General features: G+C 49.2%; 9 protein-coding genes and 1 non-coding gene across 10 annotated transcripts in view; 4 read left to right on the forward strand and 6 right to left on the reverse strand.

The window, feature by feature from the left end:
• The window catches only part of CNJ00100 (hypothetical protein), a 4,400-nt gene extending 1,575 nt beyond the window's left edge, over positions 1-2,825 (forward strand). Inside the window, exons 3-7 of the mRNA XM_567268.2 lie at positions 1-481; positions 539-1,536; positions 1,607-1,663; positions 1,735-2,221; positions 2,285-2,825. The exon at positions 1-481 is cut by the window's left edge and continues 717 nt beyond it. Of these exons, the coding sequence (XP_567268.1) occupies positions 1-481; positions 539-1,536; positions 1,607-1,663; positions 1,735-2,211 (2,013 nt within the window). The 3' untranslated portion in view covers positions 2,212-2,221; positions 2,285-2,825. The remainder of the gene's footprint in view (positions 482-538; positions 1,537-1,606; positions 1,664-1,734; positions 2,222-2,284) is intronic.
• A 129-nt stretch (positions 2,826-2,954) lies between these two features.
• On the reverse strand, positions 2,955-4,440 carry CNJ00110 (rRNA (adenine-N6,N6-)-dimethyltransferase, putative). The gene is made up of 7 exons (XM_567269.2): positions 4,219-4,440; positions 3,996-4,157; positions 3,846-3,939; positions 3,393-3,788; positions 3,220-3,326; positions 3,117-3,146; positions 2,955-3,061 (listed from the first exon to the last, which is right to left on the reverse strand). Exons 1-7 carry the CDS (start codon positions 4,392-4,394, stop codon positions 3,049-3,051), a joined length of 978 nt encoding a protein of 325 aa, XP_567269.1. The 5' UTR covers positions 4,395-4,440; the 3' UTR covers positions 2,955-3,048.
• A 104-nt stretch (positions 4,441-4,544) lies between these two features.
• On the reverse strand, positions 4,545-4,634 carry CNJ00120. Its single transcript has one exon. It is a non-coding gene; the product is annotated as a tRNA-Arg (tRNA).
• Positions 4,635-4,801: 167 nt separating this feature from the next.
• CNJ00130 (endopeptidase, putative) lies at positions 4,802-8,671 on the forward strand. The gene is made up of 12 exons (XM_567270.2): positions 4,802-4,997; positions 5,059-5,115; positions 5,169-5,339; positions 5,406-5,794; positions 5,853-6,011; positions 6,061-6,929; positions 6,994-7,517; positions 7,574-7,837; positions 7,903-8,029; positions 8,082-8,248; positions 8,311-8,423; positions 8,488-8,671. Exons 1-12 carry the CDS (start codon positions 4,860-4,862, stop codon positions 8,519-8,521), a joined length of 3,012 nt encoding a protein of 1,003 aa, XP_567270.1. The 5' UTR covers positions 4,802-4,859; the 3' UTR covers positions 8,522-8,671.
• A 692-nt stretch (positions 8,672-9,363) lies between these two features.
• On the reverse strand, positions 9,364-12,516 carry CNJ00140 (fumarate reductase (NADH), putative). The gene is made up of 16 exons (XM_567271.1): positions 12,376-12,516; positions 12,212-12,289; positions 12,129-12,137; positions 12,036-12,067; positions 11,756-11,972; positions 11,575-11,697; positions 11,424-11,525; positions 11,079-11,342; positions 10,857-11,010; positions 10,749-10,804; positions 10,490-10,698; positions 9,992-10,423; positions 9,872-9,888; positions 9,755-9,803; positions 9,638-9,693; positions 9,364-9,568 (listed from the first exon to the last, which is right to left on the reverse strand). The coding sequence occupies exons 1-16, from the start codon at positions 12,460-12,462 to the stop codon at positions 9,546-9,548; spliced, it is 1,908 nt and encodes a 635-aa protein (XP_567271.1). The 5' UTR covers positions 12,463-12,516; the 3' UTR covers positions 9,364-9,545.
• Positions 12,517-12,785: 269 nt separating this feature from the next.
• CNJ00150 (hypothetical protein) lies at positions 12,786-13,365 on the forward strand. Its single transcript, XM_024657911.1, has 3 exons — positions 12,786-12,827; positions 12,895-12,981; positions 13,079-13,365. The coding sequence occupies exons 1-3, from the start codon at positions 12,825-12,827 to the stop codon at positions 13,250-13,252; spliced, it is 264 nt and encodes an 87-aa protein (XP_024513593.1). The 5' UTR covers positions 12,786-12,824; the 3' UTR covers positions 13,253-13,365.
• Positions 13,366-13,550: 185 nt separating this feature from the next.
• CNJ00160 (g2/mitotic-specific cyclin cdc13, putative) lies at positions 13,551-16,574 on the reverse strand. Its single transcript, XM_567273.1, has 5 exons — positions 16,388-16,574; positions 15,401-16,123; positions 14,814-15,353; positions 14,636-14,755; positions 13,551-14,547 (listed from the first exon to the last, which is right to left on the reverse strand). The coding sequence occupies exons 1-5, from the start codon at positions 16,403-16,405 to the stop codon at positions 14,344-14,346; spliced, it is 1,605 nt and encodes a 534-aa protein (XP_567273.1). The 5' UTR covers positions 16,406-16,574; the 3' UTR covers positions 13,551-14,343.
• Positions 16,575-19,021: 2,447 nt separating this feature from the next.
• Positions 19,022-20,631, forward strand: CNJ00170 (hypothetical protein). The gene is made up of 2 exons (XM_567274.1): positions 19,022-19,626; positions 19,726-20,631. The coding sequence occupies exons 1-2, from the start codon at positions 19,517-19,519 to the stop codon at positions 20,288-20,290; spliced, it is 675 nt and encodes a 224-aa protein (XP_567274.1). The 5' UTR covers positions 19,022-19,516; the 3' UTR covers positions 20,291-20,631.
• Positions 20,632-20,703: 72 nt separating this feature from the next.
• Positions 20,704-22,409, reverse strand: CNJ00180 (nucleoside-diphosphate kinase, putative). Its single transcript, XM_024657912.1, has 10 exons — positions 22,135-22,409; positions 22,047-22,073; positions 21,876-21,974; positions 21,731-21,813; positions 21,638-21,676; positions 21,549-21,567; positions 21,471-21,492; positions 21,237-21,390; positions 20,995-21,174; positions 20,704-20,916 (listed from the first exon to the last, which is right to left on the reverse strand). The coding sequence occupies exons 1-10, from the start codon at positions 22,157-22,159 to the stop codon at positions 20,893-20,895; spliced, it is 672 nt and encodes a 223-aa protein (XP_024513594.1). The 5' UTR covers positions 22,160-22,409; the 3' UTR covers positions 20,704-20,892.
• A 710-nt stretch (positions 22,410-23,119) lies between these two features.
• The window catches only part of CNJ00190 (hypothetical protein), a 1,159-nt gene continuing 417 nt past the window's right edge, over positions 23,120-23,861 (reverse strand). The window contains exon 2 of the mRNA XM_567276.2: positions 23,120-23,824. Within this exon, the coding sequence (XP_567276.2) occupies positions 23,175-23,824 (650 nt within the window). The 3' untranslated portion in view covers positions 23,120-23,174. The remainder of the gene's footprint in view (positions 23,825-23,861) is intronic.

Genomic DNA, 23,861 nt, shown 5'->3' on the forward strand with positions numbered 1-23,861 from the left:
TCCGACGAGGATAATTGGAGAGCTAGGCCTGCAAAGGTGGAGAAGAATGGAAAAACGGAAGAGTCTGCTAGCATTACTCAAGCGCAGCCTCAGCCTCAGCGACAACTTGCCCCTCCTCCTTCAATAAACATTTGGGATCTCCGAAAAAAGATGTCTGTCCCTGCTTTATTCTCTCCAACCAGTGCCAGCTCCACAGCTACGGTCATCCCACCAAAGGGCGACAAAGAGAGAAGTTTAACAAATGGCATGCTCAAGGAGGAAGGTTCCGCTACAGGGAAAAGCCTGTCAAAGAAAAAGTCTGCGGCGGCTGCGGCGGCTGTGGGTACTCCGTCGGTACCTCCATCGATCCATGATGCCACTTTATGGCCAGACATTACACAAGCCGCAGAGGTTGCCAAGGCTGGGGAGGACAAAAAAGCTAAGGAGAGATTGAACAGTGAGAGTGCCAGTGTTACGGAGGAGAGCACCATTGGGACCGGTAGTAAGTTTTCTATTCGCCTTGTGGTGCCCATGGTCAAAGTACTAAAGTTTCTATCAGAAAAACCCAAGTGGACGCCTATACCTGCACACAAACTTTTGGCCGCTGCTGACCGTGCAGCTGAGCAATCCCGTAAACAGAATCGAATGGAGGCGAAAAAACGAGCATCAGCTCGTGAAGGTGGAGAATCCGGGCCTACAGGGTCAGGTGCGCCGGGGAAAGGTAATAAAACTAGGAAGGGTATGCAGGCTGCCGAGGGAAAGAAGGCTAAGAAGGAAGGAGCGCAGCAGAAGGAGGGACATGCGTCAAGTAAGGCTGGTGATGCAATTGGTGCGGGTACAGGGAAGGCAAATGGGGATGTGAAGGAAACCAAAGAAGCAGACGTTCGCTCAACATCTCAACAGGAATCATCATCCCATCGTTCCGGACCCTCCATTTCTGCCTCCGCCAACGCGGAAAATGATTCTAGCTTACACGCACGGACCAAATCAACACCAAATGCCACCACCACCCCTCTCCCGCCCCATGCATTCAACCTTGCTTCCAGTTCGCATCTTTCCAGATCCATAAGAGGTAGAGGAGAAGGTCGAGGATCGTTTGGTGGGGGGCGAGCAAGAGGTGGCTTCAGGAGTAGTGGCGCATTGGGGCCCAAGGGACAGCTTGGGCATGGACATGGGCATGTGCATGGACATGGACAAGGACAAGGCCTTGGATACGGTTACGGATCACCACCCTTGGGGGTGGCCGGTCTGCCTGTTGAGGGTATCGTCTATGCTTCCATAAATCCTGGTGTCGGTGCCGGCTCTACTCCCAATTTGTATCAACGAGGTTTCGGTATGGGTTTCCAGCCCTTCTACCCTGCTGCCACCGCTGCGGCTTCGGCTGGTGGGGGGGGGCCGACGGGCACAGCGGCTGGGGATGCGGCAGGAGTGTACGACCCGGCGGCGGCTGTTTATGGAAATATGGGCATGTACAAGAGCGCGTCTATGCCTCCTCCGCCTATGCCTCAGACAGTTGTACCTAATCTTGATCCTTTGAGATTCTACGTCCTCGGTCAGGTAAGTTTCTCTTCCTTTGACTTTTTCTCGAGAGAAGAATGAGGCGGATCACTGATGGTGTTGTGATTAGGTGGAGTACTACTTTAGCATGCAGAACCTCGCCATGGACTTCTTCCTTCGTCAACAAGTGAGTACTCTTCTCCGCGTACAAAAATGGGAAGTTGCGAAGAAGCAATCTCTGACATTATTGTCTCCTAGATGGACTCTGAGGGCTGGATCGACATTGCCATGATCGCCTCATTCAACCGTATAAAATCGCTTACCCCCGAAACCTCCGTTGTCCGCGAATGTATGACCCTCTCCAACTACCTCGAAGTCCGAGAAGATAAGGTCCGTCTGAGTGGTGCCGAATCTCATCGATGGGTATTACCAGATGCGCCGCCCAGCAAATTTGGGCCGGACCCAAGGTCGCCCTCTTTAGCGGAAGGGGCTGAATCGTCGGAAGAGAGGGACGGGACTGCTAGTGGGTCTCAATCCGGCCTTGTGACTGTTGGGGAAGAAGGGGCGCAAGGATTACAAGCGTCGCCTAGAAGGATGTTTGGAGCGCAGGATGTGAAGGATGCTTTGATGAAGAGTTCGGCGTTGAGTACTGTTAACGGGGAGATTAAGGAGAAGGAAGAAGTGAAGGCGTTGGCGAACGAGAGCGAGGAGACAGAGAAGGATGAGCAGCAATAGGGATGTAATGGTGAGTATTGGGAGTTGATGTGAGGCTTTGGACAGAGGAGCTAACGGACTCATGCCATGGTAGACTGGATTTAAGAAGAAATTCAAATACAGAAAAAGATACTCCTATAAACTGTATCAACACCGATTATCCTCTGTCTGACCATTTAAAAGATCGAGTGACTTTCGTATCCAACAGTCATATTTTCAACCTTATCATTGCGCCCCTGCGTTCCGCCAATGCGGGCGCCTCTACACCCCATGCTTTCGCCCTTTGAACCACAATCATGGTTACTCTGCATTCCCATATGGAACTTTCCCTTTTTTTATCCTTCTCTCGCATTATATCGTTTCTTTTCCTTTTTACTCAAGTTCCGGTAATCTTTCTGTGCATAACGATCCTATCACATTAACGCGGGTGGTACCAGTGTCCATTATCCGTACTACGTCTTTTCTCTATATCTGTTTGGTACGAAGTGTCAATCCTTTCCGGAGAAACTGTCGACCCCCACGTTGATTTTCTTGGTCATTCGACATTTTATCTATGTCCTTAGTTTTATTCATTTTTTATACAACTACACATCCTTTTTTCTTCGCACGGCTGGATGAACTACATTGAAAGTGTGCTGCTAATCATGAGTCTATGCGCCTCGGATCCCAGTAAAAGAGATGTTGGTCATGAAGGAGTACAATGTCCCAAGATGAAGTGACAACCGATTTCGCAGATAAAGTCAGAACATTGAAGAGCCTGGTTGTGAGCGCTGCAATGATATACATTGTGGGAGAGGTAGTATGAGTACAACAGTTCGAACTAAAAGCCCAAGAGCAAGCGAAGATTTGGAGCTGAATCTAGGCAAAATGTCTTAGAGAGTTCAATCAGCACAGCTTTCCAGGTACACAAAGGAGGCGAAACTTACATTCCCTCGACGTTGAAAGCGGCCAATAGCCTGGAAATGTTGATGTGTAAGTATGAATATAAGGAAAGCAGTGAAACCTCAAATGAGGGAACGCAAAACGTACTTCAAAAGGTCGTCGACGTCCATCTTCGCCGCTCGGCTGTCCGCGAAACCAGTTTCGACTAAGATGGATTCAACCTTCTCCCGGATGTCGAAATTATCTTCAATGATCTATAAGTAAAGTACATGTTATTAGCAAAAGCGTGAGACCAAATAAACCATCTTTTTGATACTCACCGCTCCCTGCTCCGCACACCAGGTCCTGTAATTCTTCTCCAATAATTCAACCACACCCTTTGCCTTGAATCCAGCCCGCAAGGTCTTATTCGCCCTACTGAAAATGATTCTATTCAACCCGTCAAACTCCTCAAATTTGACAGGCGGAGGAGGATCTCTTGGCATAATCCTCACAACAGAAGATTCGACTTGAGGTGGCGGTCGGAAGTTACCTTTACCGACTTTCATGACGTGTTCGACTCGGGCGTAGAGTTGCACATTGGCAGCGAGACGACCCCATAGCTTGGTGTTCGGTGTGGCAACCAGACGAAGGGCGAATTCACGCTGGAACATGAGAACGGCACAACGTGGGATGGGACGTTGGGAAAGGAGCTTGAAGACGAGAGGTGAAGAAATCTACAGTGTGAAGTGAGCTTATATTAAGTGAAGATTTGAGAAGGGATGTAGGTATACCTGATAAGGAGTGTTGGAGATGAGGACATCAAAGTATGGCAAGTCGGCCTTAACAAAATCACCAACTATCAACTCGAGCTTCTTTTGCTCTGGCCTTTGACACGACATTAGCCGGAGCTCTCAGATGCGCGACGAAAACGGGATGCTCACTTTCCAAGAACACGCTTCTGTACTTCAGCCGCCATTCGAGGGTCCATTTCCACAGCTACAACCTTCCTGCACGCCGGCAATATCCTAACAGTCAAATTACCGGTACCGGGACCAACCTCGAGGACGACATCCGTAGGCTTGAGGTTTGCCTTATCAACAATGCTAAGGAAAAATAAGCCTTCGCTTCCAATATAAATCCCAATATATACAGGACTAGACTTACCCTTGAGCGACGAGAGGATTGGTCAAAATGTGTTGGCCGAACTTAGCAGTGTCGAAAAGATGGTTTCGTGCACCTCCTCCAGCGGCCGCGGCGGCAGAGGACTCGCCGCCTTTCTTAGGTCGTTGAGCGGCGGATGCAGGCTGAGCTCTGAAAGTCTGGGAAGTGGCCTTAGGCATACTCGAGAAGGTCTAAATTTCTAGAGAAAGATTTAAAGAAGAAAAAGGTAGAAAGGTTGTAGGAATTCGAAAAGGACAGCAGCAGCGAGAGAAGCAACTTTTGCAGAACGTCACGTGATCGGAGCAAAGGATCAACAAAACCAAAAAGTCAAGGCTCGACGGGATTTGAACCCGCGACCGCTAGATAAACTCCAGTTCACGACCTCGAAGTCTAGAATGCTACCACTGCAACACAAGCCCTTGACAATATTAATTGGCTTTTTGAACTACTCATATATTTCACTTCTAGTGATCCGTGCCACACCCCTTTTAAGTCCGCCCACGTGGCTTATAGGCTGGACGCGCGTCTTGGATGAGTTCGTTGTTCGCCGTCATTCACTCGATCCTTCTTTAGCTTACAACGGTTTGCCGTCTTCTTTATATTTTTCTTCCTCTTCATTACTCTCTAATCTCGCATCTACCACCATGACCGAAGGAGAAAGACCCACTTTTGATATCGCAGTCCCCGCTAAAGATCCCGAACCCAAGGAGGACGACAAACCCAAACACACCGGTGACAAAGGCAAGGCTAGAGATGAGAGTAAAGACGAAGGGCCTGAGATGGTGCGTTTAGATGTCAGGACTAGAGTCAAGGATACGCAGATTGCTGACTAGGTGTTCGTAGAGTGAGGAAGACCTGCAGCTCAAGGCTGAGCTGGAGATGCTTGTCCAGCGATTACGGGTATGTCGCCTCTCAGCGCTGTAGCAAAGGTTCGATTGTTAACCAGCGTACAGGAACCGGACTCTGGGCTTTATCAGCCCGCTCTTGAGTCACTTAGAACATTGATCAGGACATCTACCAGTTCAATGACTTCCGTCCCCAAGCCTCTTAAGTTCTTGAGACCATTCTATGAGGAGATGGGCAAGATTAGGGATGGATGGAGCGAAGATTTGAAGGAGCAAAGAGTAAGCGAGATTCTCTTTATATTGGTGCCCGGTCCAGGAACTTACGTATAATATACTATAATATAGTCTCTCCTTGCTTCCATCCTTTCCGTCCTTGCTATGACCTACTCCGATACTGGCAAGCGCGAAACCCTTTACTATCGAGTTCTCTCCGGTTCCGAAGAAGCTCCTGGTCTCTGGGGACATGAATATGTACGACACCTCGCTGCTGAGCTCGGAGAAGAGTATGCCGCTACATACGCAGCTTTAGGTGAAGATGCCGACATTCCTCAACCAGACACCAAATACACGACCGACCAGCTGAGAGCCCTCTCGATCGAGCTTGTTGAATTCTTTTTGAAGCACAATGCGGAAGCCGATGCGGTGGATATTTTGCTGGAAGTGGAGAACATTTCGGCCATTACGAAGTATGTGGATGACAAGACGTTCGAAAGGGTGTGCAGATATATGGTCAGGTGAGCTTGGCACTTTTTATCGCTAGTAGGAAGTGCAGGCGCTTATACGATTCATCAGCTGCGTTCCGTTGTTGGTTAACCCCGATGACAATGCTTTCCTCGAAACTGCATCTGTTATTTATTCTAAATACGACCGTTATCCCGAAGCCCTTGCTCTTGCTGTCCGTCTTAACAGCCCGGAACTTATCCGCAAATACTACGAGGCTCCTACAAACCCGTATGTGTAACATTCTTGTCTTCGCAAGCTCATGCTGACAATTGTGTAGTGTGATGAAGAAGCAGCTCTCGTACTTCCTCGCCCGTGCTCAAATACCTCTTCATTGGGTACACACCAATGAAGACGCTGAGCCCAACGATACTATACCTACCCAACCGGAAGACGTTCTTGAGTGCCTCGGTAACGTTAAGCTTTCCACTCACTTCCGAAATTTTGGGAAGGCTGTTGGTGTTGAAGAGGCAAAGTCTGTTGATGACATCTACAAAACTCATCTCGAGCCCTCATCTCGAAACACCGCTATTCCGGACTCTGCCCGTCAAAACCTTGCCTCCACCTTTGTTAACGCCTTTGTCAACGCCGGTTTCGGTAACGACAAGCTTATGGTCAACGCCCCGGAAGGTCAGAGTTGGATCTACAAGAACAAAGCTGAAGGTATGATGAGCGCTACGGCATCTGTTGGTTTGAGTCTTCTTTGGGACTCAGAGAGCGGTATCGACCACATTGATAAGTACTCTTACTCTGCCGAGGAACACATCAAGGCCGGCGCGTTCCTTGCTACCGGTATCGTTCATTCTGGTATTCGGTCCGATCCCGATATCGCGTTTGCCTTGCTTGAAGAGCACGTCGACAGCCAAAGCATTCCCCTCAAAGTCAGTGCCATCAACGGCATCGCCATCGCTTACGCCGGTTCTGAGAGGCAGGATATTGCCGACAAGCTCTTGCCATACGTCCAAGATGAGTCCACATCTATGGAAGTCTCTTCTATGGCTATCCTCGCTCTTGGTTTCGTCTTTGTTGGATCTTCAAACGGTGACATTGCGAGCGAGATTTTGCAGACTTTGATGGAGAGAGAAGAGAACCAATTGGCTTCCGAGTGGACAGTGTTTGCTTGCTTGGGTTTGGGTTTGCTTTATTTATGTGAGTTGGCAACGTTGGCATCAAAAATTCGACGTCGCAATATACTGATCGCATCTTGGTACAGCCGCTCAAGAAAAGTCCGAACCTACTCTCGCCACCCTCAAAGCCATCGAGCACCCCATCGCCCAAATCGCTCAGACCATCGTCAACATTTGTGCCAACGCTGGAACCGGCAATGTCCTCAAGATCCAGGAAATGCTTTACATCTGTTCCGAGCACGCTACAGAGAAGAAGGATGAGAAGAAGGAAGACACCGCTGCTGAGGGCGAGGGTGAATCTCCTGTTGCCTCATCCGAAGTTCCTGGTGCAATCCCTGCTGCCGGACCACCCGTCCCCCCTACCGCTGCTGGTGTGCCTGGTACGGACATTGAAGGCGACGTGGATATGAGCGATGTTGCCGCCGAGGCTGGGGCGCCCGATGGTGGAGCTCAGTCTGCTGTTACCGGTGAGGAAGGCGAGAAGGAGAAAGAGGCAGAGAAGACGGCGGAGCAATTGAAGCACCAGGCTTTTGCTACGCTTGGTATTGCGTTGATTGCTATGGGCGAGGATGTTGGTGCCGAGATGGCTTTACGGCAGTTCCAGCACTTGGTAAGTTAATACAAACGCCAGAGACATTAGAATGGATGCTGATGATCTGATTTTAGATGACCTACGGTGACCCTGTCATCCGCAAATCTGTCCCCTTGGCTTTAGGTCTCATATCCGCTTCCAACCCCCAACTCTCTATCCTCGATACCCTTTCCAAGTACTCCCACGACTCTGATCTTGACGTCGCTATCAACGCCATCTTGGCTATGGGCTTTGTCGGAGCTGGTACGAATAACGCTAGGTTGGCGCAAATGTTGAGAGGATTGGCGGTGTATTATGCGAAGGAGGTTGACTGCTTATTTATGGTTCGGATTGCTCAGGTTCGTTATCCATCCCCGTCCGCATCGGAGTAGAGGAGATCAAACGTGCTGATAATGTATTGTAGGGTCTTGTGCACATGGGCAAGGGTACTATTGGTATCAACCCCTTCTACAGCGACCGTCAGGTTATGAGCAAGACCGCTGTGGCTGGATTGCTGTCTGTCCTCGTGTCTTTCACCGACGCTAGAAAATGTGAGTCGCATGCGCTGCTCTAATTCTGTTTGCCGAAGCTGACCTCGTTCAGTCGTCTTGGGCAAGTACCATTGGATGCTTTACTGGATCGTTCCCGCCATGTTCCCTCAATTCCTCATCACTCTTAACGAAGAACTCGAGGAAATTCCGGTCACTGTGCGAGTCGGACAAGCTGTCAACACCGTCGCTCAGGCAGGTACGAGGCATGGTATCAGTGGTGTACGTTCAAATTCTGTCAAAAATACATTCGCCGTCGGGGAGCTAACAAACCAAATATGCAGTTCCAAACTCATCAATCGCCAGTTCGAATTGCAACAACAGAACGAGCAGAGCTGGGAACCAACGAGTTCTTCCCTTATCAGAGCGTGTTAGAAGGCTTGGTTATCCTCAAAAAGTGAGTGTTGCCTTATTTGGGCCTTGGAACCGTTTGAGGATTATAATGTTGATTTTGAGCTTAGGAACGAGCAGTATAACGCGGAGGACCTTCATTAAGTAGAGGATATCTGCAGGAGTGGAGAGGAGACTCGCTGTGGGTGCAAAAGCGAAGCAATGAAAATGTAGATGTGCCCTACGAAGTTGATAATTGCATGGATCATGTAGACAGGAATTACGAATTGCTCCACAAGCGGACCAGAACTGAATATGCAATCCTATCATTACCCAATTATGATGAGAAGTAGCGAAAAAATGCTCGTGCCCGTCCTGACTCCTGCGTTTGACCGCCCTGCTTCTTTGTTTGTATCAATTTTATTTTTTCTTGGCTTTGGCTTGTTTTTTTCAATGGACGCTGCACCTTCTGAGTCACTAGGTTCAGTATGTTCAAAAAGATCGACGGAGGACACGTCCTTTCCATTAGTATGCTCTTCGGCTTTTCCATCCACAGTCAACGTTTGAGTTTCATATTACTCGTATTTGTACTACTGGTTTCTATTTGCCCTAGTCTGGTCCTTTCTTCTGGGGGGCATGAGATGGGGTATGATCGATCCTGTATATTAGGAAGCATAGGAATGCGGTGGAAGTGAAAAAGACTGGTCAGTCATTATCAACTAGATTGCATTTTCGCAATACACGTGATTTAACCTTTTACAATGATGTTCATATCAAAGGGTGATGCCTGCCCACCACTTGGCATAAGACCTTTTAAGTTTCTAAGTTTCTGTTGTGCAAAAAGTAAGTTCTCCCAAGTATTGCAGTATGTATCATCCTCCAATGTAGATTGCTTCATAGTATCAGGAATTGCTGTATTTATATAAGCAATGCTCTTGCTTTGCACTTGCCTATATACTCAGCGGCTTCCGTGTCCGTTCGACATGGATGATATCTTCTTCCAAGAATCTGCATGCTACATAGAAATACTTATACGTGCGCACAACACAACAGAATCGTATCTTCTTTTCTTCGCATCATCACACGGCCGCGCTTCCTTCTCTTCCGCGCTTTCGTCACTTCCTTTCACCTCTGTTAATAGATTACAACCGCACGCAATATGATCCGCCCGTCAATTGTTCGAGTAGTCTTACGACTTGATGGTTCCGATAACTACATACATTCACGTCAGTCATGAACTCGAACTGCGTCAAAGGTAGGTTTAGAGGATTTTGAACCTACCAGTATCGGGCGCATACTTCGCAATCGCATTAGGGGGGTGGATCATATCAAACTCCCTAATCAAATCAATCACATCAACATTAAGTCTCTGTGAAATGTGAAACGGAGAAAACGCACTCAGTAGCATCCCTGCCTGCGTAGAGCATGATTGCTTTCACACCGCCAGCTATTAGAAAAGGAATTGAAATCAGCTCCAGTTTCTGATGTACCTAAGACGTTCGAGATGGGACTTACGGTGATCTTCCAAGAAACTAAGTTTGGTAAGAGAACAAGGATAAAAGAGAGGAGACATGATAACAATCAGCTGATTGTCCGACGGACGCATTAGGTGAAGGAGTTGGAAGAAAAACTTACTTGGTAACATCCAAGACTTGACCACCGATCACCACCCAGCAATCCTTCTCAGTATTGTGCTTCGCAACCTCTTCAAGGGTATACTCCTTCTTATCGCCCTTGTCAGAACCTTTTTTAGCGGGTGGGGTCGGAAGGGCCTCGGGTTCGATTTCTGCGGCTGTGCGGTCCCCTTTTTGACCCGGAGCGCTACTCGCTGGGACTTGGGCACCACCAGCATCCTTCTGATTCTGGTCGCCGGTCTCATCTCCCCAAGAGAAGGATAGCTGCAAAGCCTTTGACTCTGGGTCTAGCTTAATCTTGGTCTCAACGAGATGGTTGTTGATCGTACCGAGTCGCTTGGCCGCTTTCACATTCGCATCAGTGTTGGCGAGAGAGGAAAGGAGGTACGAAGAGACGGAATCGCCTGCTACACGACCAAACACGACGCAACCCCTGATATCATGTCAAGGTATATTAGTCGAAGGCCTGATTAAGGGAAGAAAGTAAAAAGAAACATACAGAAGACTACTCCCACCCAACCGGTTTGCTCCATGGACACCGCCTGCAAGTTCGCCACAAGCGTAGAGGCCTTCCACCTCTCCACCATTAGCATTGTGGACGGCGGCGTTGATACCGATTTCGAGACCGCCCATGGTGTAGTGCAATACGGGGGTCATGATAGCGGCGTGGTAAGTGTCCGACATGGAAAAGTCGCCGCCAGAGAAGAACTAGTTGAGGAAGGGTTAGCTATGTCAAGAGAAAGAATAGATGGACGAACCTTTTTGCCAAATGGATCAGTACCCGGGTTCTTGGCGTATCTATTATGATCGTCGACTGCAATCATCAGTCCTGTTGCCCATTTGATAGTATCAGACCATCAACTTACAAGTCTTCTTCAAAGCCTCGGGACTACACCCAATCTCTTTTGCCAACTCTTCTCCGCTGTTGAACTTTTTCATAAGTCCCCTCCCGACGTAGTGTTTGCAGTGCCATTCAATCTCTTTGCTTGACGTGCTGTTCAGCACAAGGCGGACTGGGAACTATTGGTATCAAGGTTAGGTTCATAGGTCAAAATGCTAATATTGAGGAGAAGAAGAGAAAAACTCACCTTGTCATTCTCCCACATCTTCCCCGTCACATAATCTCTATGCTCCAACTCATCTACAAATCTCTCCCCGTCTCTATTGATCAACAAGCCTCCCACGCCTCTCAGTGCTTCCGCAGCAAGGAACTTCACTTTTGCATCAGGGTCTTTCGGGTCCACGAGCCCGGTCGGGTGAACTTGGACTTTCTCGAGGTCGATGCCTTTGGCACCGATGAGCATGGCCATTTTGTGGCCGTCGCCGGTGCAGTGGTCGCCGTTTGTTGTTGGCTGTACAATAGGGAGGGATGGAGGCGTCAGTGAAGCCTCCTCCAACAAGTAAAAGGTAAAGGTGAGAAACAGGAAACGTACAAGGTTGTAATATTCTGGTCGATACTGCTGGAGTAACGAGTCTGCCGTGAAATCCGCTGCGTACCCTCCTGTTGCAAGTACGACGGGGCCGTATTCAGTGTACTGTAAGACCCGTTAGCGCTGTTGATTGATCTAAACTCGAAAGAATCACATGTTTACCATCCCGCTCGTAATCGACCCCAATAACTTTACCATCCTCTTGCAAGAGCTTGGTGACCTTGGCTTTCTTGAGAATCTTGACTCTATCAGGGTGTTGTGCTGCCATATCCTCGAGCTAGCGCAAGGCCACCATCAGCACCCAAACCTATGACACACAAAACAAAAAGGTTTACCTTTTCCATCAAAGCATAAGTAATCGTCATTCCGGGGAACTGCTGTGTACCTCTATGCGTCCTCTTCTCTGAATGACCCCCAAGTCGGGAAACCTTACTTAGATCAAGGTTGAACCGCTCGATGAGCCAATTGACTGCATCGCCGGATTTATAGGTGAGCACACGGATGAGGTCGTCTCTAGCGAGCTCTCGAGCGGATTTCTTGGTGTCTGCGAAACTGAGATACACCGTCAGCGGGAAGAATAGCGACATGGTGAACAAAGGGGATGACAGGACATACAACTTTGCAGAGGTGTCGGGGATACCGAGTGTCTTTATAAGTAGATGTGATATTAGCAGATAGACAAAGCAGTATCTGCGAGAAGGTCCTCACTTGTTGAGCCTACATCAGTCAAAAACATCGGTCAGCGAACCCCCTTACTACCGCCACTGCATACTCAAACAAAGAGAACTCACCTGGGTATTGGCACCGTTAATACCACTCGTAGCTTTGGTCGAGTTTCCGCCCATGAAACTGTTCTTATCGAGCAGTAACTATTATCATTCACACGGAGAAGGAATCCGTATCAGTTACCCGTGTTTTCTTCCCACGACACAGCTCAACAAAGCGTAATACTTACGACATTCCCTCCTCGCTCGAGGACTGTATGGGCAGCGGAAAGACCTGAAAGGCCGCCGCCTACGATGATGACCTTCACTTTGGACATTATGATCTTGTGGTGGTATTGATAGTCAAGGAGTGAGAAAAGTACTGGGATATATATGTCTGCACAGTTGTATATGTATGTACTACAAACGGGTGGACATGCGTCTGACCAACCGGAAGGAGCCAGTTACCGCACCTCCACCTGCCCACAGTGGAAATTCCGGGAGTCGCCCAGGGGTGAATAGCCGGTGAATACGTAAACATGCATGGTTGTCGCGTGGCACTCACCTGGGCATCAAGTGGCGACCGTGGGAAATCCTCCGCAGGCCGGTCGTGTTGACGCGACGATACTCGCTCTCCTCGAGAAATCCACTCTAGAATACCTACTATTCTTCACTTCTCCACTCTCCCACACTCTCCAAAATGGTAAGCCCCTCTTTCCCATCCCTAATGAAAAGCGACCCACCATGGACTTAACCATATTTCCTCCCAGGCAACATCAGACAAACTCCTCGGCGGAGCCATGCTCTTCATCGCTGCATTCGTCTTTGTCTACTACACAATCTGGGCTTTACTTCTCGTACGTTCCAAATTTTACCTTTCTTCACTTTCCCCTTCACCTCCCGTCCTGTCATTCTCTATATCCCTTTGGACTAACTTCACCCACAACATCACAGCCATTCCTCCCCCCAACATCTACCATCCCCTCCTTCTTCCCTCCGCGAAGTTACGCCATCAAAATCCCACTATTCTTGTTGCTCGCCGGTATATGTGGGGTGACATTGTTTTTCGGAAGGGTCATGCTAGCAGAAGCGAGGAAGAAGAGGGTCAAGGGTGGGAAGAAGGTTTGAGAAAAGCAGTTTATGAACATATGTACAGTAGTTTGTCACTTTTACACATACCCTCCGTTTTCGTACCCTCCCTACAGATTTATCCTGGTTTCATACACATCAGCGCTCCACATCCATACACTCGACACGATCTCCTGTCCTCGTCTCGTCCTAGATAAACCCCTGCCCGACGGACATCCTCATCTTCTCTACCCCTTTATCCCACATCACTCAACTCTTACATTTCTAAAAGTTCGTGGGGGAATAGCATAGACACCGAAGATAATGCAGACAACCAAAGCGCAAGCAAGATGCTATCAAATACGTTTTACCATACATGCGTCAAAATATCTCATTTGTAATCATAAACAAAAGGAAGTGGCTGGTGCGGCAAGGTTGGGGCATCAACAAAAAGCTACTGAAATAAAAATAATTAAAACCCAAATCTTTTCCCTCCACTATTTCCCTTTCCATTCAGTCTCACTCTATCCCCGCTGCATTCGTTCGCCGCACCAAAAAAAGACAAAAGAAGGAATTATGGAAGGAGAAGGTCGTATATAAATGAAATTCTACATTGTTACAATAAACACGTAAAAAAAAAGGTTTCCACTCCTTGGATTTTATTTTCTGTCCCCACTAGCTCTTCTCTCTTGCGATTGGGATGTTTGAGACGATAACGACGTCAGTGTCGATATTGATATGCGAATTCGGATGCGGTGCGCGGGTGTATGAAAAGATGGGAAGGTTAAAAGGCGTGGAAGAGTCGGCAGGAAGGGAAGAGGGGTATATATGCAAACCAAATCGTTGGGATGGTATAAAGTCGTCAATTACTGCATTTGTATCGGTACTCTTGTACTGATTGTTCTTGATGTATGGTTGTGGTTATGGCTGGAATTGCGGTTGGAATTGTGAAAAGTATGAAGGGAATGATGGCCAATGAATGTGTTGAAAGGGTCGTCGTGCATGTCGGATTGAATCAGAGTCAGATTGAACAAGGAGTGCAGTTGATGTGGGAAAGTGTGCGAGAGAAGCTGAGCTGGATGGCGAGGAGTAGGGTGAATTAATTGACGAATGTCAATCGCGTAAGAGCAAACAAACGCTCCTTGGCGTCTTTAATACTCCTCTTCCTCATCAACCGCCTTCATCCTCCTCTTACTCCCCTTGTTATTCTCTTCCTCTTCATCCTCCAAAAACATCTTTAAAAGTTCAAGCTCTGTGCCCCTCTCAACTGCACTCCCATCCGCCGACGCAGGCCACAGCTGAGTTGCCCATTCGCGTACGTACACACTCGCCTTCATGTGTTTCTTGCTTGCATACTGTAGGTGAAGAAAAAAAAGTCAGACATTTTATTAAAAGCGAGGCGATGAAGATGAGGATGGATATGCCTGGGAGAAGACGACGAACCTTTTTGTAGAATGAAGTAGACTCGTCGAAATCGGGATCGAGAATATGATCCAACATGACCTGCGCACAAGGACGAATCTCATCTTCGGAATACGTCGAGTAGTGCACAAGGTTCGCGTTCTGCCCCATTTATCAGTTCCTGGCTCTAGTATCTTGCATTAAAAAAAAGAGGACATACCCATTCCCCACGCTCAAGACATAATCTCGCGAGCCACATGGACGCGGCAGCCAACATACTAGGTGTATAACCCAAAAGCCGATGGTCGACACAACTAATCTCGACAAGATACTTTGCAACCGTCCTCGATTGGATATCGTACCCATCGGCTTTACTGATCCGCCTTATAAAATTGAGCGGGTTAGGGTACGACATGTCGAATTGCAACGTGGACAACATGTAACGCTCTGCTTTAAGCAATTCCTCGACGGTGTATCCTCCGTCCGACATATGTAGGAAATGCTCAACACCTGGGCAACAGACTTCTTCATATTTTGATGCGATAAAGAGGGCGGTAAGACCGACTAGCTGGAACTTGACGAGGGAAATGACGCGCTTGGAGAGGAAGCGATCAACAAGGTTGGTGGCGATGAAGAGGGTTTCGGGGAGGAGTCGGAATTTGGAGTGGACTTCGATGATCCAATCCATGAGGATTTGACGCATCTTCCATTGGAGTTCAGCTTGGTTGTCCATGTACTCGGGATCGGGCATTGTTTGGCCCTATCAAGTTAGTTTTGCCTGTCACTGTACGTAAAGAGACAACTTACTTGGATATCCATCATGTACTTAAAAGCTTCAACGACATATTCGCTGACCATTGTTGGGTCCCCTTCGTCCTCAGCATCCAGATCCGTCCATCCGTCATCCTTGGCTTTAATCTTGGGTGACCTGAAGGCTGTCGCATTTTTGCTTCCACTTGACAACAGCAATTCCTTTCCATCCACTGTTGGTCCATCCTCTCCAACTTCTACAACGGGGCTCGACGTTTTCCGACGCTTACGAACAGGCTCCTCTTCAGTCTTGATAGTGGGTTTCACTTCGACTTGAGCAGGTTCAGCACCGGTCGATCGAGAACGAGACGGAATTTTGCTGGTAATGACAGCCTTTCGCTTCTTATCTCCATCCTTGACACCCATTACCGGCTGAGCAGACGCTGAACGTGTGACTCTTTGCGCCTTTGCCTGAGTCGTCGCCAACGGCTTTCGTTCGATTGCCACGACCTTTCCCTTCCCACTCTCCTTCTCCTTTTCTCCGCCCTTGCCATTCCGTACCTCACCAAGAGCATTACGCCTCACATCAGACTTGTCGACAATCTTGTTTTCGGATGAGATAGTGGAGCGTTGTCGTTTCATCATAGGGATAGAGGTGGTGGTCGGTTTCACGTTGGTGGCAGTAGAAGTGGTGGAGGCCAAAGCCCGAGAACGCGTACGGGTGACAACGGCGCCGGGGGGAGGTGGGGCATTCTCGTCGACCAGACGGACGCGGCGAGTCTGCATTAAATATTAGCGTGAGTTTCGATGTAATGTCATGAACAAGTGGGGCAGGAAGGCCAAAAGGCAATAAAAAAGTTCCGTCAACCAACGTGAGGCGCGTCATCTCATGTTCCTAAACACTTCAGGGCAACACGCACGACAACACCGCCTGGCAATACTCAACCCGTCGAGCGGTTTCACGTCTTTGCACCGTCTATATTCACCGCATCATGGCCCTCCTTGACACTATGCAAATCCAGAGCATACACAACAAGTACTCACAGGGATACCACTAGGCATTTTGGGCGAATTGGTGGGGCTGTCGCGTGTGTCTGTCGAGAGTCGCCTGGGCTGTCTCGTCGCGCTGTGGTGGGTGAGGGTTGTGAGGATGGGGTTCTATGGGGAGCAGAGTGTGAGAATAGAGGATACCCCAGCGCTACCTCTGAATACACGGCTGGAGAATAGAGACAGAACCAGGATTCCTAACAGACCATTCACCCAACCGCTCGCCTCAGGCACGATGTAATTCAGCAAAAGTCACGTGACTTCAGTCAAAAATCATTTTATGGAAACACCGAAACGCCGAACTGCAGTCCGAGCGCGTCAACGCGTCCAAGCATTTTACCGATCATAAATGGGCTTATTAAAAACTTAAGTTAAAACTTCGGAGTTGGGAATATCTCCGTCTAGTGTGCTAACTCGTTCCCCGCTGTTCCGACGCGTGGTGCTACGTATTGTTGCACTCCAGATTATTCAAGTACCGTAGATAACTATTATCTCCATCAATCATGCCTTGTACCAGCAACAGGATTCCTATGAAGAAATCAATTTTCTCATAGAGAAAGAAAGTGCAGCCATCGATGCGCCGAAGATATGGGTCACATTCGTTCAATTTGACTCCGTCCCTTCAGAGCGGCTCCTTGTCTTAGGGACGGCCCCTTGTCTTTCTCCCCATCTCTTCCCCCGCACTCACAGAGATAAACAACTGGGACATGCTGGTGACAAATATTCCCCCATCACCCGGCAACCTTTATCCATCTGATCAACGAAGAAATGGAGGGCTCAGACGGACTGTATTCCTGTCAGCTCCTTACCTCGAGTATCTCACCGGTGAGATTTGCGACAAAAAGGAGCCTATTCCGAAGCAGACAGACATCTTCGATCTGCTCTACTGTCACTGGTACCACTCGAAATTAGAGACCTTATCGCAATGATGTTCGGATATATCGGGGGACACTCACTTGCATTCTCAATTATACCGAAGCCCTTTTTTCTCTATCGTATGGGTCACTCCGGCAACGTATCCTCGCGTGAACAATTATCCAGGACCTTTGATATCGCTCACGGCCGCGTCGTCCTCTGTACTGCATGTGTACTCAAGGCTATTTTAGAGACCCCTGTGATTATGAATGCCATCAACCTACCTGCTAAAAGCTCTGCAGAGAGAGAAGATACCAAGGATAAGATGGATGCGGGGACGGAATAGAGAAATGGGCAGCTGGTGGTTGATGGCACCCTCATTCCCCCTGCCTTTTATCTATTATCAAAAGAAAGAGTTTCTTCGATAGAAAGAAGAACTACTCATCAACATCCTGGTCAGTCGTCACCATGACGATATATTATGCGTTGCTAACCGTAACGCCAGACGGCGGGCAGAAGGATGTAAGTCCATAGTTCTGGATTAACGTCTGGCTCTTCAGACCTTGAAGAAACTAATCGTGGTGCCAGAACTTCAAAAAACTTGGGAGACTGCATGCTATACGAGCCTTCGGTGACAAAATGGACAAAGAGACATGGAAAGGGACAGATTATGAGGAACGCGTGCTCTTCATGGGTCTTGTGAGTGATGTCCTTTTCTATATGTTGGATGACCAGCTAACCTTGCTGAAGGTTGCCGACAAGCACGTCGACGTCTTTGGTGCTGACCGCTGTAACAGCAAATGGCCTATACGGTCTCTGGGCATGCAGTACCTAAAAAACAAGGCCCAAACCTGGATCTTCATCTCGGCGGATTCCTGGAATGGTGAGTTATACAGATCTCTTTTGAGAGTTTTGCTGCTGACGGTGTATACAGAGATCAATTGCTTGGTGAAGTTTATCAATGGAGTCTTGATTGTGTTTTTGTTTTTGCACTATTATAACTCTAGATATGTATGCATGTAATCAGACCAACCAAAAGCAACAATTAGCTGACAGGCTCACTTGCTGAAAATGGCATATAACAATCCCCAGAAATGGCTTATTTCAATAGCGGACGACAAGCCAATAAAGGCGAAGCAACCCATGCCATAGCTTGCTTTCATGGCTTGCTTTGAAGCCGAAAGAATGATCTTGGAAATTGCTAATCTGTCGAAATCTGTGATGATTTTAAGCCTAAACGAAATCAGATTAAGCTAAGCCCTATGGGGATCCTCAGATAAGCAGGAAATAAAAAGTACAAGGGCAGGAGGAGGGGGGGAATATGTATTACCTGTCCACTCTTCTGGCAGTGTCTTATTAGTTGCGAAATGAGTTGGAGCAGGTATCAACTTCAGCTTATCAGATCATCGGCCGTCAGTCGTCGCAAGCTGCAAACTTAATTCCTACGCACCACCGTAGGTTCGCCGTAGCGTCTTTTGTTTTTCCGATATTCGACAGCATAAATTCCCGCCTTCGGGGATTTCTTTCGGGAGTTGGAGGGGCGTTAGTATGGGAATTTTGTGTGGTCTATGACGGTAATGGCCAGGGACTATCAGGGAAATTAGCCGGCGGTGATAACAAATAAGGATTAACGTTTCTACTAACTTGTTCCCGACCCGTTCGTTTGACTTTTAGAATTTACAAGTCTGTACCCCCTCTTGTAATCTCCAATAATATCGTAATATAGCTTGGACACGTTGTCCATTTCTATTCCCCTCCCTCCGCTTCTCTATCATATATTCTTCACTTTCCATCCACACAATCGTTCATACCCACCACCTGCACGTCCTCAATCATTAACCTGTCACGACGACAATCAAAAGCGGTGCCCACACACATTACCCCTCCTTCGGCTTTTGATCGAGTCTCGAATCTTTTGTCTTTGAACCAGCAATAACCACTTTGTCACTCCAGGCGAGGAAATACTTCAAGACCTCCCGACCCAACCTTTAATAAACTGCAAGCTGCAAGCAGGATCTTCAAGTGATTGACGAATTTCGCGAAAACCACGACATCACGAAAAGAGACGGGTGCTCTTTGATTGTCTTTTTGTCCTGTATCTTGAAACTTGCAAAAATCGATTTTCAAAACCCCTAGGCAAACTATCATCCAGATATCTTTCACGTGCATATATAATCTTTGGCGCTATTCGACCTCTTTGTCATTGACATCCAATCTCTTACCTGTCTGTCGACTGGTTCGACTAAATCCTTTCCACCTATCCACTCTACCATGACCTCTTTCAAATTCCTCAGTCTTTTGACCACACGCGCACTCGACTCGCTCCCTTTGCCGTTACTAGTCATCATCTTTGTCGCTTGCTTGGTTCTACTGCACTGCCCGTGAGTCTAAAACTCCCTATATGTTCTTTTTTTATTTTCACCCCGAATTAAACCAATTAAAACTGCAAAGACTCTTGACGCTAACGCCTTCATCTACAGCGCATCCCCAACCCCATCTCTCTTACCACTCTACACTCCTCCACCATCTCTATCCTCATCCCCATCCATATTCGAGAAGGGTAACCGCGTCTCTTCCTTTTTATTCTCCTTCCCTCCCTCACACTCCAGCCCTACCAACCGCCCACGGGGGACCGATCCGTTTTCCTTTCCCGGATCCCTCCCTGCAGGCTCACCCTCTTTCCCCCATACTTCCCTTCCCGCTTCCTCTTCCTCTTCCCAACTGTATTCCCATTCTCGACTTCCTCTCGTCTTTTCTTTTCCTCTCGGCGAGACCGCCTGGATATGTACCGAGCAACAACAACATCACGACGGCAGCCCACAGGAGACGACAAAACCCGCCGCAAAAGAAAAACACGCAAGGCGGGGCAGCAACAACAACGGGAGTCACGGGAAAAGAAAAATAGGATCTAAGAGTTTTGGGTTGAAGGGATGGAAACTCGAGTTGGGCGTGGTTAGCGAGGAGGCCGAGGCTGAACCCGACGTCGTCGACGTCGAGGCCAATGCGCGTGGCCCGGTCGAAACCAAAAGAGTACTAGAAGTTTGAGAAGGGGTGAATAGAAGATTTAGACGTTCTCTTTAAGTGTTCCAGCACGGACTTTTTTTCGAATTCTTTCTTTTACTTTTTTTTTCTACCTTCCTCACTAATACTTGTTGACAGCCGATTTTTGCCTACCTACATTTCCATCTACTGTATACTACATGCCTATCTCGCAGCGCGCTCGTATCGCCGCACAAACCAACAAATCGTTTTATTTTTATTCTTTATTCTTCACTCTCAAACAAATATTCTTCCCACGTTCCTTCCTGTATCCTCATCTAGACTTTTGTGGTCAAAAACTGTATCGAGATATTTTAATAGAACACGACGGGCGGGGCGGGTGTAAAAACGGTTGAATGTATACCATAGATGGCTTACCCCTGCGTATTCAAGAGGTAAATGGTGAATGGTGAATGACGAACGGTACGTTTTTTAATAAATTTGCATCTTCCACATTCACCTCATTCTTCACTTTTTTAAATCCAACCATTCACCCCATTATTCAACTTGTCCCATCATTCCATCATTCCCAGAAACAAAATACGACTGATACGCAGATCGTTCCTCTTGGAGGAATGGAGATGGAAAAAGGGGAGAGGTCAAGACGCCTAGTTGTCGGCCATGACCCAAGGCTGCAACACAACGCAATCAGCATCTCCCCAACACCCCCCAGGCTCCACCATAAAAGGGAAAAAAACGACAAAACTTACCCAAGCAATGGGCTCATACTCGGACAACTCTTCGGGCGCAAACCAAAGTCCAATCTCCTTGGTTGCCGACTCGAAAGCGTCAGAGGCGTGGATCAAGTTCCGACCGACGGAGACGGCGTACTGGCCGCGGACCGAGCCGGCATCGGCGTCGAGCGGGTTGGTGGCGCCTACGATTCGGCGCTGCGGGGGGTTTAGTTTTTTCTTTCCCTTTTACAAACCAGAAGAAAAGAACCAAAACTTACACCCTGACGGATGACATCCTTGCCCTCCCAAACCATCGCCACGACAGGCGTACCAGAGGTGATATACTTGACGAGCGAGGGGTAGAACGGACGAGCGGACAGGTCGGCGTAATGTTCTTTGGCGAGGGCGTCAGAGGGGGTGAGGGATTTGATACTGTTTTTGGGCGTGGCAAAGGCGGGGAAAGGCGGATGGATATCAGTAATCGGTCCAAGGGATAAAGAGATAAAACTTGCGCGACGAGCTTGTAGCCACGCTCTGCCAAACAAAAAATGCATTAGATTCCCGTATCGTGTGAGGGGAAAGGCACATACCCTCAAAGCGGGAGACGATCTGTTTTAATATACCCAGTTTCATCAGAACGACCGAGAGCAACGAGAGAAACAGGTAAAGTGGGACTTGCCTTGCCAACGAGTTGCCTGGAGACACCATCCGGCTTGATCTAATTTATCAAATATGTGCTTATCAGCGTCAAATCCAGGGGGGATAGACGCACCATGACAAAAGACCTCTCGGTGACGGTCCCCTTCTCACCGGCAATAGTCCTCGCGCCTTCAAGCATGACAGGGGACCTGGTAGCTAGGTATCATAATGGTCCGTTTTAGCTATCCATCTCAAGACGGCGCGACGACGCGACGTACTCTCGTAAAGGGCATAACCAGCGACGGCAGTACCGAGGGCAAGCGCGCCAACGACGTTGGTCCTGGGCGCACGAGCGGGGATGGTTGAGAATGCGCGGGCTGGTGAGATGTTGACGCATGTCAGTTTTCGTTTTACCCCGCGTCTTTAGAGACATGGTGGAGAGGATTTACCAGAGGAGCGAGAAGCGGTGCGAAGACCTTGTGGAGCGCGTCAGTCAATTCATTTGGATTTGAGGGCGGGGAGGGAAGGGGGACGCACCCTGTCTGAGAGAGTTGGCAAACATGGCAAAGTGTTTTTAGAAGAATGCACAGAATCGATGGGAAAAGAGGAAAAAGAGGAAAGAGGAAAGAGGAAAAAGAGAATGATGGGGAATTCCTTTTCGGCAACTCTGGCTTGTTGGGTTCCCCGTGGTATTCCCGAAAACCCCATTCAATCGACTTTTTATGCAACGCTCGTCCTCGCCCGACTCTCTTTTCAAAGACGACCAAGACGATGAACACACTCTTCATCCGCCTGTCGCAAAACGCACATGTCCCCCGATACCGGGACTGTACGTCTTTCCCGGTCTCCTGCCCGAGGATATCGCCAGTGAGTTCCGTCCAGAATTGCTAAACCTTGCTAATTTCTATTTGGGTGAGGCAAAACACTAAGAGACATTGGCGAAGCAGATATATTCGCTGGAGGAACAAGAGACCAAGTGATGCTGTTTGAAGCGTCCAAACAGACGGACCGAGACGCTTCCTCTTCCCTCCCAGACTACATCCGCCATCTCCTCTCCACGCTCTCTTCCCTCCTCGCCGAACCCGCCGCGCTCCCACCGCACCTCCACCGCCTGTTATTCTCCCAGCCCCTCGCCCGCCAGGCGATCATCAACCTCTACCCCGGCGGGACGGGCATCACCCCACACGTCGATCTGGTGGGCAGGTACGCGGACGGGGTCGTGGGGTGTAGTGTGGTGGGCGGGTGTGTGATGACGTTTGCGCCGACGACGACTAGCAAGGGACAAGACAGACACGACGTCTACCTCCCCCCGCGTACCATCTACGTCCTATCGGGGCCTGCGCGGTGGGACTGGACGCATGGGATTGAGCCAAGGGTGGAGGATGTGGTCGAGCGGGAGGATCGGCATCTCGAGCCAGAAACCATCCTGAGAGATCTGCGACTGAGTGTGACGTTCAGATGGCTCAAACCTGGTGCCGACGTGCTTTCATAAACGCCAGTGTGATTGTAATTGTTATAAACCGTGTCATCTTTTGCATCATGAACATGTATAATAACCCTCGAGCGCCAGTGTTCAATCATTCCGTGACCTTTTTCCTTGCCCCTCGATACGAGCAGCGGACCGCGCGAAGGACGAGGACGCTTCCCAAGAAGAGCACACACACCGTTCTTGCCGCCAGGCTATGCATCAGCGGCGCCTCGCCGTTCGCCATACTGGCCGCCACGCCAAACCGTTGCTGCACATCCTCCACGCGCAGCGTCACCATCGCCCAGTACCCCAGCCCGGCGAGGCCGGCTGCCCAGACATCCATCGTGGCCCACGCGCCTGCCCCCCGCCTGAAAACACTGGGCACCGCGAGGCGGTAGGCCGGTTCGTGGAGGCTGAACAGCGAGACGAGGAAGCCGCCGGCGGAGACTGCGAGTGCGCTGAGGATGGCGTACGTCCATGGGGATATCTCTGCGCGCTGGCCGGTGGGGTGGGCGGGAAACTTGCCGCTGGCGTGGGCCATGGGGCCGATAGACGCGATGGCGGCGCCCCTGGAGAGGGCGTCGACGGCGGCGGCCAGGGTGTCTATGAGCACCGGGGGGAGACGGTGGACTGCGCGGGCGGCAAGGCCGGTGGGGACGAGGAGGAGGTAGACGGGGGGGTAGACGAGCCAGGGGGTGGGGGAGCTGAGCCAGGCGGGGGGGCGGGCGAGGAGAAGGGAGAGGGCGGTGTTGCCCGCCCCTGCAAGAGTCAGCGTGGGGGGGGGGAGGGGGGGGGA

This window comes from Cryptococcus neoformans, assembly GCF_000091045.1.
Source record: "Cryptococcus neoformans var. neoformans JEC21 chromosome 10 sequence".
NCBI classification, from domain to species: domain Eukaryota; kingdom Fungi; phylum Basidiomycota; class Tremellomycetes; order Tremellales; family Cryptococcaceae; genus Cryptococcus; species Cryptococcus deneoformans.